Below are 15,072 nucleotides of genomic sequence, written 5' to 3'. Positions count from 1 at the left end.
TGGAACACTCTGATACTGATGAATAACAGTGGGGAAGAGATGCTTACTCACTATGGGCTCTTTCTTTTGTTGAGACTGAATACAACTGAAGATTTCTCAAACCTCCAGAAATTGTTCTTACTGCGCTGCTGGTTTCTGCTGGTTCCTGTGCCCTGCAGCCTTTTTTTGCTGTCAGCTCTGCCACAGTCCTTTAGGAGGCAAGAGACCAAAAAGAAAGCTGAAGGACTGATCTTTAAGTAATCCCAAATCATACATTCCCCTCATTGCCCAGGCATTCAGTTTGTCTTTCATTAAATAATTTCTATCAGACATTAAATATGTTTGATTCAAACCTTCCAACTTTTGGCCTTTTTTCCCCTCTTGCTTTATAAACCACTGGTAACTTCAGACTTCTTGTAACAGATTCTCAATAGCTATAGAAATTTATACCGTATATGACCCTGAGGTCTTATTTAGGATGATCTCTTCTGTAGGTGACAGGGTCTTTGAATGTCATCAGCCATTTAATCTTTAGCCTTCACCAGAACTATTTAGGCTGCTGGTGAAATGGAAATACAGACCTTATGGAACCAAAACAAATTTAATGGTAAAGCATTATAAACTTCCACACAGGCCACTGAGCAGTCAAGAAGAGACAACTTACAGTAACTACTTACCTTAGATAGGAATAGGAACAAAAAACCACAAGAGTCAATTTTATTTTATTAGTGGTCCAGCTTCTTTAAGGCGACAGCTCCTTCCAAAGCGTCCCTCTGTAACTCCAGGGCTTATTTTAGAACCTGGGAGAATCAATCTAAAGACCTATGTGAATGGTGGAGTCTCTTTTCATTTACCACAGGCGATGCGCAGACACAATGACTCACCAATAACTACAGCAATTGCTACTCATCCTGAGAGGGATGAGAGGAGTATCTGACTCAGCTCTAAATCTTCTCCTCAAGTGCTGGCAAACACTGTGTGTTAGATGATAAGCTTGAGGAGAGAAGTACAAGAGCCCATTTTGAGTATCTAACATGACTCCCCAAAAGACCACCTATGGGATGTGTGCTGTTTCTGGAAGACGCATCCAAAGCTTTTACACATCCTTAATGAATGCCTTAAGCACTATTTGGTTGGTAGTTGAACTACATAGCCTTTTCTATTTACAAATGTATTTCAGTTTTAATATATCTATACTCACCTCTGACCTTTAAAACATTGGATTTCTTATTCTTCTTAGTCATGGTTTGCTTGAAAAGGCAAAAGCACAAAGGTAAAGCTAGCGAAATTTCTATGCACAGTAAACAAGGCCACCATTGCTGATGGACTCTGTGCAGGTTTCTCTACCTCCCAACTAATCCAGGCTCCACGTTGCTCATAGGGGTTCAGTTTCATAGCAAGAAGATAAATCCTTAGCAATATAATTCAAGGGGAATATTGGAAAGCCTCCTTCCCACTGCTTCCTCCCTGATTTATATATGGATTCTTTATTATAAATCTTCCAGCCCTGGTTTCAAGTTAAGAAACCACCAGCGAGGAGGGAAGAGCACACAGGTAACAACACAAGCACAGGTATTCTCAAGAGACGACTTCTCCTCCAGCTTCTGAATCCCATATCATTATACAACACCCTTTCTCCAACAAACTACTCAAAACTCCACGTCCGGAGTCTCCATCGAAGCCTTCCACAAAGACGAAACAACTATTTTCCATTTGGCAGCTTATCAGTGTAATAAATCAATAAGAAACAAGAGTAGCTATTAAAAACTGTATTACTCCACCACCACCCTCCCCCCCCAGTTACATTTTTAAGTGAAAAGATTAAACCACATAAACGCTTCACTTTTCTCCTTGAAAAGATTGAACAGCTCAGAAATGCCATAGATACACATGGAGGATGCATGTTAGCTTGACAATGACAGGCCACCACAATCCAGCTCATATATTCCAGCCAGCAGCCAGAAACACACATATCCCCTTAAATTAACCCTTTAAGGGCTGCCCCCCTTTGCCCCAGAGCTAAAAATTAAAGTGCCTTTTAGGCAACCAGCTCAAAATGTAAAGAATCTTTTGGGCTCATTCCTGGTTTAATGAAGAGATTTCTTATCTGGCCCCAACAAACGGAGGTAAAAGATTGACTTGCACACTGAACAAAGCTGCAACTGAATCACAAGGATCTTTTCCATAAACAATGTACAGTTGTTCTCATTACACATTTGCTCAAGATCACTTCCCTCCTTGTGCTCACAAGTCCATTCTTCCTTCTGCATATATTCTGTGGTTTCTCTCAAGTTTTCTCCCCATTTTGAGACCAGCATCATGTTGTTACTTCTTCCCATGAAAATAGCCATATTGTCACAGCCAGATTCTGCAATTGTCACTTCCAATAATTAACAACCATACAAAAGGAACCAGGAACTCTGCTTTAATAGGTTTTGAAACATCTTAAAGTCAGTGCAACCCACAGGAACATACAGAAGTGTTGTAAAAATGACCTGCACATAAGAGAGCAAATGAAGTGCTAGGTTTCAGGCAGCAGTGCTAGAGATTTCATGTGCGGTTCCTGAACAGTCAGTGCACTTTGGGAACTTCACTGCAGGGTGTTCAGTTTGTAGATGTGCACGTGTGTGTGTTTTAAGGCCCTGCAACTACCAGGAGAGTAAACCTGAGAGTGTCACTTGTACACTCACTATTGGGCAGCTTAATGCAGCGCTACTGCCTCTTGGAACGGTGCCTAAAGAGAATGGTATTACCTTAGGATCCAGATGATTTCCACATCACTGAACAGTTGCAAGGAGCCAAACCAATACAGTTTTTCAAGTGACTAGAAACTTAAGTTTATTAAAGCCCAGTGCAAGCTGGATTTAAGTTAATGACCATTAATTTTACTTTATGTGAGAGCTACTCTCGTGCAGCAGTTAAAGGGTTAAAGTGGAACCATATGTAGTATTTTTAAACAAGTTCACATATTCTCTATACAAATTTGGCACATTCATGTCACAGCCATAGATCTCATTCTTGCAATTCCTGCAAAACATCTACAGCTCCTCTGTCAGAAGCAAAGAGAGAAGCCACCTGAAGCCAGGAGTTCACGGCACAGCCCACACAGCAGCACAGAATGGCTGGTGATCTCCATGTCCCAGCTTCACCAGGTAGACTTATTGAACTAAATGGGCTTTCGACACATGCTCCCAAAGAGCTCGAGGCCACAGAGCAGACGAGTATGGAAAAACTGATTGCATCGGAAACACTGCAGCCAACAGGAAATCAAAACCGTGATTTCAAAGCCCATCAAAGTAAAAACAAAACAAACCCCCAAAAGCAAGCATTTATATGTGTGTAGATGTAATAAATATTGCAAAGCACATTTGTCTTCCCCCCCCCCCCCGAGTCAGTAAGTATAAAGAAATAACCAATGCACCAAAACATCAGCTTTCTGCAATGAAAATGTTGAAGTCAGCGAAATACCTGCAAGCCAACTGAAGAGAAAACATTTGCATTGTCAACCAACCACAAGTTGCTTCCAGTTCTACGCAGCCAAATCAAACCCTCTTCAAATTCACAAGTTTGACCTAAATAAGCACCACAGCATGAAAAGCTTCTTTAGAAGTAGGATGTCAAGAGACTTCCTTTAAAATGTAAAGTAAAACGCGAGATAAAAGGTTTTCATTGGTCAAGTTTGAAAAACCATCTTCCTTTAGGTAACCACAGCCTGTCCCTTTGAGCCAATCAAAAATACACCTTTAGGTTTGTCCTTAATTAACACAGCCCAGCTGAATAGCAGAAACTTACAGGAATAGATGGCTGTGAGATGCATTCTGAGGGCTGGGCAAAGGGAAACAGAATTACAAAGGAGAAGGAATACCAAGGAACAATTAGGGTGGGCAAAGGAACTTATTAATGCTCAGCCATCCTCCTCTATCTTCAGGAATCTCACTGTCCTCTCCAGTTCTGTGTTGTTCAGGTATCCTGTGGTTACTGTCTTCTGTCTTCTGTCTCTGATCTGGAAAACGCCATCACAACATCCTCAGCACCTGTAGTAATAACGGATACAGGAAAACATGTGCCATAATTACTTCCTTTAAAGAACAGCGGAAAGATGCAGTACCCAAACTGTCATTCTACGCACCCATACCAAAAATAAGACAGGAAAAAGAGAACAGAAAGAAGAGAAAGTTGTGTTTTCTTGTTTTTCTGGGACTGGAACTTGAAGTGCTCTAAACATTTCAAGAGCAGATTTAAAACGTGCCTCTGCAAGGCTAAGGAAATCAGTTTGTTTGTAAAGACAACCAAGAATTCCTTGCTGTCACATATTTCTAAGAAGCAAGGCTTGAAAACCCCCAAACAAACATGGGACTGTCACCACAGGCATGCAGAGATAATTATTTTCTGCCCTTGTAGACTCTGGCACAGCCTTGGAGACCGAGTCTCTCTGAAGTATGAGGAACTCCACCATTCAATAAAACTTGTACTGCCCTATGCATCACAATGCCCTTTTTAAGTGATATTTAGATATTCTTTATGTCTTTATGTCTTGATATTCATTACTCTCTGCTTTTAAGAACACGAATTATTTAACAGGCCAGCTGAAAGGTTTTTGGCTCCTCTCTCCCCAATACCCTTCATAAACCAACATGTCGCAAACATGTTCCATTCTCTAATGAAGTGCAGCATCTTCTTTCAAACTGAAGGCTTCCATTTGCCCATGGAACAGACACAGCCTTGGTAAGTAATGCTGTTATCCCTAGCCTGAAGAATATCTTTTCCAGAAGAATTCAGTGTGTGGACTCTATCAGTTATTGGATTTTTTTTTCCAACTGAGGCTCTCAACTGTGTGTAATTACTATCAAAACTTATGTACCTGAAGCACAGAGAGATGCTCATTACATCTCTATAACCTTCTCCAAACTTGTGTTGTCTTTTGAGTAGGCATTTTATAGTACAAAGACCTGAGTGGCTAGAGAAACGTGTGTGCTAAAGGTTTCTAAAGAGCACCCCGTGCTAAGCTCTCATCCTTCAGAGATACCTTGAGATCTTCATTAAAAAAATCCACTCTCTGCACTTCCTAACTACAGAGCGTGGCCTAACAAGAAGAACAAGAGAAATGTCTTCAGGACAATATGGAAATAAGTACCATACACTAGTGTCAAAGCAATCGATAGCTCCAGTCTAGACAAGAGCTGGAAAACAAGCCTGAAGGGCTGAGGGCAGTAATTTTAATTTCTTGTAAAAATGTTATCCCCAAGAAAGTCAGATGAAAGTAAATGCCTTCTTTCATCTGCACACCCTCCAACAGCATTTATCTGTCTGATTGGAAAATATGATGAATCCTCCAGTCACTGGCTATATAATGCCTCAAAATTATCTCCTCCGTTCAAATGCTGGTGTTCAAGTGCAACAGATGACTGACAATGAACATTTTGACCTTCATTCATGATTTTGGTCTGCCTGGGATCATTTTGCTTAACAAGCTTTGCTTCAAAGCTTCTATTAAAGGATTAGACAACAAAGTTGGAAATGCCAAAAGCAACACCGACTGCCTGTCCCATGCGGGTGACTGATCAGCTCTATAGGACTCTCCTCCTGGGGTTTGGAAAGTTCATATTCAACTTGGATGGAGCACCAGCATGTTAAAAATTCTCCACCTTGCACTTGAAGCATATCAAGAAGAAGACTGCAGCTCTGTGCCCCAAGCAACTTCTGCTTCTGCACCTGCATACAAAAAGAGGGCTAATAAAAATGCCTCATCTGTTCTAATTATATGAATTCCATTTCTCAGTTATCTAATTTGCTCTTTGCAATACAGAAGGGAAAGGGGCCAAAAAATGGGGGAGAAGAGAAGGTTGCAAATTCCCCTTACTAATACTCTGAAGAGTATTAAGTCAATCTAAACCAATGCTTATGAAATGCAACTTCATTTATTTTGATACATTGCATAGTTTATTTGTTATATACACTCAAAGGAGGAAATATTAAGGACCAAGCAGTAGTTTGTTTTTCATATGGAGGACCCCTGTCTTCTAGAACTACATCAAAACCAGCTCCGATGCACCCTCCTGCCAACACTCAGAAGCCCTGCAGTCATCTCCCTTTTCATCTCTTCCACAAGCTGTTTCTTCCCTGATCAAAACAGCAATGATATATAGCACCAGGATCCAGCTCTGAATTAACAAGTTGCCATGTTGATTTTTTTGTTTTTAAATGCATAAGAATTACGAGCCTCTATAAAAAGAGGGATTTGATTTGCAAAGATTCTGTGCTAAAAAGAGGAGGGAGAAATGACACTTGGAAGCGTTAAAGCAAGTGCACATATAGCACAACCTATGTCACCGTGTTCTACGTGCATCCCCCTTTAAAGCAAGGAGGCTTTGCTATGCAATTCCAGCTGGAGTAGCCTGGCAACCACAAAATCACAGATGACGTCGCATTAGCACAAGGGATGAGCTGGATTACTTAACAGATGTTGACTGTTTTCCAGGGATCTCCCCCTTCTCCAGGCTAAACATGAAACATTTCTTACAAGCATCCTTACAAGTTTCACACTGAAAAGGAAATTTCATTCCAGATCATCATGCAAACCCACGTCAGTGTTTCTGCCTCCTGTACTCAGCACCCAGGCACTTAAAACACAGGATGAGCAGAAATAGCTTTGGGCACAAAGGATGTTGGGAATTCTGCAGTTCGTTTTGGCTTTCACAATCACAGCAGCTATCGCCAAAGAGCAGGTTCACACTCAGACGGCTCCTGTTCTAATTTATAGGCCCACCTGGCACTGCTTCAATACCAGTGTCACTGTCAGTATGAACTGATAACCTGCTATTTGCTTGGACTTGGAATAGGAAAAGGGGAGGGAGAACGAGAAATAAATACAGCTTGTCAATATGACCAGAAAACAGAAAAAGCCAGTTTAAAACAGTGTTTCATCTGGAGGAAAAAAGCAAGAGTACAATAAAGAATACAGTGTAAATGTGTGGAAAATGCTTGAATACACATAGCATTACTGAAATGTTATTATGTTCATCCTAAAGGAAGAAGCAGAACAGCAGATGGAGAACGTGTCTAGGATTCTGTTAAGAATTCTAACTTAACTGTTAAGGACGTGTAGTGACAGGACAAGGGGAATGGCTTTAAGCTGAAAGAGGGGTTAGATATAGCGAAGAAGCTCTTCCCTGTGAGGGTGCTGAGGCGCTGGCACGGGGTGCCCAGAGAAGCTGTGGCTGCCCCATCCCTGGCAGTGTTCAAGGCCAGGTTGGACACAGGGGCTTGGAGCAAGCTGCTCTAGTGGAAGGGGTCCCTGCCCCTGGCAGGGGTTGGAACTGGATGAGCTTTAAGGTCCCTTCCAACCCAAACCATTCTAGGATTTTATGATTCAGGTTTCAGCCCTTCACAGCCAAAGCTAACTGCACAGTTGGTGTGCAGTAACCTTGTTTTACCACCAGTGTAATGACAATATACTACAGTTTTAAAGTTACCTAAATACATGAACAAAGTGTGTATTTCCAACCCTAACTATTCTATGATTCTATGGTTTTTTTATCTTATAACAAAAAGCATGCTCCCTCTCTGATGTTCTTTAGCTCTTTATAATACATAATTTCCCATATGGTACTTTTTAATTAAGATGGACAATCAGTGCAAGAACCACGATGGGCAAACAATTGGTTAAGATGATGAATTGTGTTTGAAAGGATAGTAATCACTGGGCTGAAAAGGAGATTACAACTGTGCTTGCTCAACAGTTGGCCTTTGCACCAATTTTACTTAATATTTTACTTAATACTTTCATAAATGATACTGGAAATGCAATCATACTTATGAAATGTGATGGCAATGCAAGTTAGAAAGTTCTGCCAAAACTCCAGGGAGCAGCAAAACAATGAACAGGAATGAATGGGAGAGCAGTGGAGAGCAAAGGTGCCAAAAGGGCTCTAGTTTTTCCTTTTAGAAATGAAAGAAGGAGGTAAATATTGGAAGTGATACATTTCTATGTCTCGAGGTAGAGTTTTAAACAAGATTAGCAAAGGATAGATTTTATACATAGTTCTGAACAGGTTTATTTCCTGCTCCCTCAGTTCCTTTTGCTATTTGGTAGAACCACTGATGTTTTCACTTGCAGGGATTACATGCAACCCAGCATTTGCAAAAGCCTCAGGCAATTGCCTTTAAAAAGACAGTTTGATCTATCAGAGATAATAATACATTCCAGGTAGACAAGTGGGTGGGTAACCTGAAGGCACAACACCCAACAGAACAACATCTTGCAGTAAAGTCTCAAGCCTGTGCTGATTTCTTTCACTCCCACATTAAATATCCAATTTTATCCTTAGTGAAGTGATGCCTTATTACAAAGTGGAGTCATCCTTTGTCCAAACAACAGCAGCCACACCAAAAGCTCTTGCTGGCTATCAAATCTAGTGCTAGCACAAACAGGACCTTCTACTTGACATCAAAACCAATGGTTCCAAGACAGTATCAGCCCAATCACTTTCAAAACATGTTCCATGTGGGTACTGCACCTCCTTGCTTGTGTTCACTAACATAAGAGACAGTTCATTATTCAGCACTTCTCCGCTCTTCATGAGCATCATGGCTCTTGATTGGGATATAACAGCCTATTGTATTTCCCAGATCCAGAACCAGTGTGTGCAGGGAACCTGCAAAAAGGGAAGACACTTTCACGTCCGTGAGCCGAGTAGTTAGTTATAACAACCTCCTGAAGAGCAGTAAGTCCCACCAGTTTTAGCTGAGCATGTCATTGACCTCAATGGAAAACTTCTCTGCTGAACTGGGGTAAAGGTACGAGCACAGTAGGCAAACGAAAGAGAGACACTCATCAGCGCTCTCAACCTTCCAGAAGCCACTTATGGAGCATGATTATTTCTGATGATGTCCTAATAAATAAGGCTAATATTCATCCAGAAAAAGCTTATTCAGATCCACATTTCTCAGCACAAAAACAGGTTTTGTTCAAGTCCAGTCCTACAGCCCAAACTATCCAGAGCTAAATGAAGCCAATCTAACAAGTCTGCTCCTTAAGCAATTCTACAGCTGCCTATGCTCCTGTCCACAAACACTTCCAGAGAATAGCACAGGGGTTTTTATGTGGTCAAAGGAAAACAGGGATTAACGTACTAGTGAATAGAGCTTCTGCTATAGTCCCACTTGGCTCCTCCAGCGGATGTTTTCTTCCTAATCAAGTAAAAATACAACTGCAAAAAGCAGAGCACAGGGTGTAGAGTTAATCTGCACGCTGCCAAAAGCCAGCAACTGAGACAATAGGATAGAGAACCAAGCTTACTTTTAGCACATCCTTCACTGAGCTTTGCACTTCCAGTAATTAATGTATAGAACAATGAAAAAGGCACGCTTATACCTCACCTTCATTTTATACATACAAGTTCTCTCTCCAAAGCTGTCCCTTTTCTGGGCATGCACTGCAGCACTGATACAGAGACTTAAATATACCCAATAAAATAGTCCCCAACACCTTTCCTGAGCAAAACATTAATTGCCACCAACTTTCAGACATGCAAATACGTCTTCCACTTCTTCTGCTTTACACTTTACCACCCTCATCCTTCCAAGAAATACACAAGAATTAACTGGTAGGCCTACGTTCTACCTTAAAAAGCAATAGTGACGGTCTTACCCTGTTAACTTCTGAAACAGTTCTGCTGCAATTGTGTTCTAGGGGCAGTTGTTTGGATTGCTGCATGTAGTAGCTCTTCTACAGCACTTCCACTTCAGCCTTAGCAAGCCAAGATGATCTGAAGGTCAAATGACTTTACAGCACAGCAGTACAGACTGTAGGCAGCCACTGAGCTCACCACATGCAACTGCTCATCAGTTCACCTGAGAATCAGAGAATTTCACCTACATGACTGAAGCTGATGCTTTCCACAGCAAGTACTCAGCTACAGTGACATCAAGCCAGGAGGGTACAAGCTGGATTAAAACCACGCTACCTTAGCACAAAGGAAGATGCTGACACATACAACAGATGCTATTTCCAAGTGCTCTTTGAATGATGAATACATAGACCTGATTTGTTTGTAGTTACCTGCAAAATTAAACCCAAAAAGCCATTCTAGATCAGAAGGTTAAGCCTGTCATGAATTTCAGAAGGCTGCCTCAGGACCTTTGCATACACACACTTCATCAATCGCCTCCCAGCAACTACCTTCTAAACATTAACTTTTCTCTGCAGTTCCCAGTGTCAGCATCCTAGTCTGGCATTCTAAAAATACAACATGCCCTGCTGAGGGGAGGAGCACATTAAAACAAGCACTGTGTTCTACAGAACAAAACCACGCTAAGAAGAGCTCCATTTCTCCACCACTATCTGATATTTCATAAGCGTGGTCCCCTTCTAACTCCACGAGCAGCCTGGGCTCATTTTTAATGCCCTGCCACCCAGAGAATGTGTCTAACCCAGCCGAGGCATGTGTCTGCATCACAGCTTTGCCCTCCCCAAGAGACCAGCTTGCTTCAAGAACCAGCACGACACCCCTGTTGCTATAGGAACAACAGAGCAGTAATCACCAAGGTCTTAGTATAATTCACATATCATCCTTACTAGCTGCACAGCTTCCATTTGCAGATTTGTCAGAGCAGCGACTTCAGAAAGCCAAGTGCTAGCCTACCATTTAAAATGTAAGTAACTGGGACACAGGAAACAGGGTTTTTTATGCAGGAGATCCTTCAGTGCATATAACTTCCTGAGAGGCATTTTGCTTGTATTAAAAATGAGCGAGAAAGCCTTAATTCCATCCTTTCAAGCTCAAGAAACCTAATGAGCCCGAGCTGTGTTAGTGCTTGCTGCAATGCAGGGCACCCAAGTAATATGTTGAGATCTCAGAACAGCTCATGATTACATCCACTCACCAGCATTATACACTGGTTGAACAGAGATGCCTTTGGGTTCTTCAGCTATTCTTGGAGCCATAAAAACAAAGCAACAAGCAACCCACAGATGTTAGCTAAAAAGCCCCTTGAGTAAACAAAAATGCCCTGTATTTTGCACTTTCATCTAGGTGTTACCAACATTACAGCAATGATGGAAACAGAAAATGGATATAAAAAATGTGAGCATGACATGAAGGTTTATTCTCTTAATACTAAATGTATGTATTACGTACTTCGGCTTAGAGGTTTATAACTGTTATTCATGCTTTCCTGGGATACTGAGATCTCAGCCCCTTTGCTGGCATCCCATCTTTCAATGGATAAGAAAGTATTCTTAATGCATCAGATAAGCCTCATAACTGTCATGGATGCAACACGACTGTCTGGATCTGCTGAGGAAGAGAACTGGTAACAGACCAAAGCATTAACAAGACAAGCTAAAATAGCAAACTAGGGACAGAATCCAGATGTTGGAACTACCTGAACGTTCCTTGCTCTTCCCATCCTTCCCTCTTCCCATCTTCCCACCTTGCTCTAACATATGCTGTAGCTTATGAATGTTAAGACTTTAGAACACATACTAGAAAGATCTGCACTGTTTTCAATTTGATATTTGCTACAGCACATTAGAGAGCCCTGGACACATGTTATTACTACCTGATTTACACAAAGATACTCAGTAATGCAATCACAGTAAGTTTGCGTTTCCTTGTACAATCCAGATACTTCAAAGGTGAAGGTGTTCCATGTATGTTTCAAATGTAAAAGGACATCTATCAACAATCCTAAAAACACAGTGATTTTGTATGGCTGAACTGTTGAATTCCCTTTGAAAACAAGATGGGAAGTAAGAAGATAAAGAGCTGAAATTTCTCTTTTTACTGTAATGATATGCACAAACTAAAGGGGAGTCTTGGACTTCAGGCTTGCTTGAAAATTACAGAGCTATTCCAACATACTTCTTGTTCACAATGAACTACTATTGCTGAACCCTAAGCCAGTAAGTGGATTATCAGGGAGAAACTTTAAATGTCAGAGATCCTGTTATGAATATTGGCTCACTGAAGGTTTATGGCACAAGCACTTGAATTCAGCAGGGACAAGTGTAAACTTCTCTCTTCAATGCACTGTCACAAGGCTGCACATATTATCTTGGACACAGAGGTAGCAGTGACTCCCTGTGGTCAAACAGACTCAAAAAGGAAGCCGACAGATCTTTATGAGAAGCTCTAGGAGGGAGCACCATACAGTGCTAAACCCTGCAGTCCTACCTCAGGTCAGTACTATGAGGCCACCAGCCAGCTCTTCTAAGGCAATATCTTCTGGATGCATGACAAAACAGAAGCATAACAATGGTAACAGAGGCTGTGATACCTAGAAAATTCTAGACATTCATTCCCTGTATTTCTCTCAAAATATATCAGAAAAAGAAACAAAATGACCTTTCTGTAAGTCTGCAGTCAGACTACAGCATTTTTAAGTGACTCACAAAAATCTGCAGGTCTCTAACAAAGCTTTTGGAGTGCTGAGGCCAAGAATGTCATTCCCTTTTTTGGAATGAAATGGGGGTATGAAATCAGCTTTCTGTCTTCTGCATGCCTGCTGGTGGAAAATGACTCTAAAGATAGGTCTGGGACAAGTTAGGCTGAAAGCAATCTGCCCTATTACTGCAAGAAAAGTTTGTGAAATCCACTAACAGCTTTTTGTAAGTTACCCCTTAAATAACACACCTTTTGGTTGCTGTGCAAGGCAAGCTGCATAAAGGAGAATAAAAAGAAATCCTCCAGAGGAGATGAAATGAAAACAACATAAAAGCAGGGAAGAAAATTCCTTTAAGCAATCTTGAAGGACACAGAACATTTAAGTACTTTGGTGTGTGGACTTGGGATGGGTTTTTCAGCGCAAGATAATGCCATCTAGTGGCAATGAATCTCCCTTTAGATGGAAAACTCGATACCTGTCCAGTTTGTATTCCCTACTCCCAATGCTTTCCTAATCCGACCCTACCTGAAGGTATAAACAGCAATGACCACTGCTGCATGAGCCACCACACCTGAGAGCAGAATTATCATATCTGACTGTTAGAAAGCAGGAGAGATTTCTAAGGAAATCAAAGTCCTCAGCAATAAATTATAGTTGCTTATGTCAATGCAGCACACAAAGCTTCACCTTTCTCCAAAAGAAAACCTACCTGCCTAGGTTTCCTCATTTCCACTTGTTCTTCATGCTATTCATGGCTTCACTGGGAGAGATGGCGTATCTGAATATGCAAAGAACCAACATCCTTTCCTCTTTCTCTAAATAGTTTATCTATTGTCTTTCTTTGGTCTTTATTCCCCTACCAAGAAAAACCTTAATGGTCAGACCAGCAGATTAAGGTAGATTGTGGAGTCAAACCCAGGCAATACAGCAGCGTCAGATTAGATCACAGCAGGCATCAGCAGGGAAGACTTCACCGCCCTGGGGACACAGGTTTAAGAATCTTCAAGGAGTTTAAGAAAACAATGACAGACAAATCAGCACCTCTTCAAACATGGGGCAAAGACAACTTTCTGAACAATATATAAGCCCTTACATTTCCTGTATTGCATGGTTAGTGAGTGGACAAGCAGACCAAGTAACTGCTGGCCTCCCTTTTGATTACATTTTAAAGTTATGTCAAAATTCATTTTTTTGACTCTCCAAAGCCCTCGGCAAAAGGGGAAAATCTGATTTTACAGATAATAAAAGCAGACAGTTTAGACAAGGAAGATCAAGCTGTGCAGGAGCACAGCTGTGCAAAGCATATGGGACCCCTGGCTGGACTTCTGCTTTTATTATCTCTTCTTTGCCAAAGTGCAGGTAAGTCAGCATGTACTTTCATTGTGAGAAATGGAACTATGTTAGGGACAACACTAAAAATGCCAACTGCAAGTCAGTCAGTCTGTCTTCACTGAACAGGTTTACATGTTCGTGATGAGAAACAGGCAAATCTTCACTTTAGACTGGCAGAGAAGTATAAGAATTCTGAGCCAAAATATACAAGTATCTCTATCTCCATCAATCCCCCAGCTATGTGAGGAATGAACACAGGCTTAAAGCTGAAAAGCAAGTTTGTGCAAGTTGTGTTTCTAATGGGGTTTTTTAATGTCTTAGATGTATATTAAATTTCTGCTCAACTCAGTTCTTTCTGGCATACGAGTCTCACAATTTCCCTTGAATTCTACATAATGTATGTGATCTGGCAAAGGCCTGGGAAGGGGAGAAAAAGAATGCAGATAGAGACGTTCAGGTTCAGAAGAGACGAGTAGATTCGGAGCAGCACCACACAATTGTTTACCAAGACCTCTGCAAAGAATTCACAAAAGCAGCATGTATTTCAGCCTCCTAATGAGCATCTAAACAAATCAAAGCAGATTTGTAAACTTATGTCATTCCTGGAATGAATTACCTTGCGCAAACTGAAGAAATGCAAAAGGAAACAAGTTCTTCCTATGGATAAACTTTCCCTCTTTCTCTGCTGAAATAGTAACACTGCACTTTACATTCATGGAAACGTGAAGAACAAAAGATGCTGTCAGACGATTCCATTTTCTTTTGTAAGAAAAGTGTTATCAAGCAACTACAGTCACAAGTACTAAATCATCACATGCATAAAACTGCTTTTGCATCTTAGCAATCTGTATCTACTTTACATTTTGTTTTCTTCTAGAACTCCCAGTTTGAAGCCTACAAAGAACATGTTTGCCACCCCCAGTCTTGTTTCTTTCTTAGCACACATGTCCAGTTTAAGAATAAAACATGAAATTTAGATGAAAGGCATCTTATGCAAAGGATCCACACTGAATACAGCAAGATGCATGCAGAACTAGAGGACCTATGTATACCTGAATTTTACTTCACCTATAGCAAAAAGTCAATCAGGTTAAACACTATTTCTATTTAATGTATTATATTGAGTAGGAAGCTATATACATGCATTAAGCTCACAGGACTTTGGCCATCAATGTTAGGAGTTATCATGGAGAATAAGATGTTTAACAATGCTCTTCATCCCAGTGAAATCTTAGGTATAGCTAAGAGTGACTTTACCTGTTGAACAGTACACCCTAGTTCTCTTCCAAAGATTATAGCAGGCAATACCCCAGATCACAGGATGGGTTTAAGTATGTGGCATATCATTGCAGAAAGACAGGAACCTCAATTTGT

The 15,072-nt window shown here is 40.9% G+C and overlaps 1 protein-coding gene across 2 annotated transcripts in view; it reads right to left on the bottom strand.

Annotated features, from left to right (window-relative positions):
* Positions 1 to 3,362: 3,362 nt before the first annotated feature.
* Positions 3,363 to 15,072, bottom strand: part of CTNNBIP1 (catenin beta interacting protein 1) — a 31,629-nt gene continuing 19,919 nt past the window's right edge. For both annotated transcript variants that reach the window (XM_057431856.1, XM_057431864.1), the window contains exon 5: positions 3,363 to 4,013. In XM_057431856.1, coding sequence (XP_057287839.1) covers positions 3,955 to 4,013 — 59 coding nt within the window. In that variant the 3' untranslated portion in view covers positions 3,363 to 3,954. The remainder of the gene's footprint in view (positions 4,014 to 15,072) is intronic.

Source organism: Pezoporus wallicus, unplaced genomic scaffold (assembly GCF_028554395.1).
Source record: "Pezoporus wallicus isolate ANWC-B61680 ecotype Strahan unplaced genomic scaffold, APGP_CSIRO_Pwel_v1 contig_8006, whole genome shotgun sequence".
Classification (NCBI taxonomy): Eukaryota; Metazoa; Chordata; class Aves; order Psittaciformes; family Psittacidae; genus Pezoporus; species Pezoporus wallicus.
Note: the sequence above shows the minus strand (reverse complement) of the source record. Positions and strands in the feature narration are given on the sequence as shown.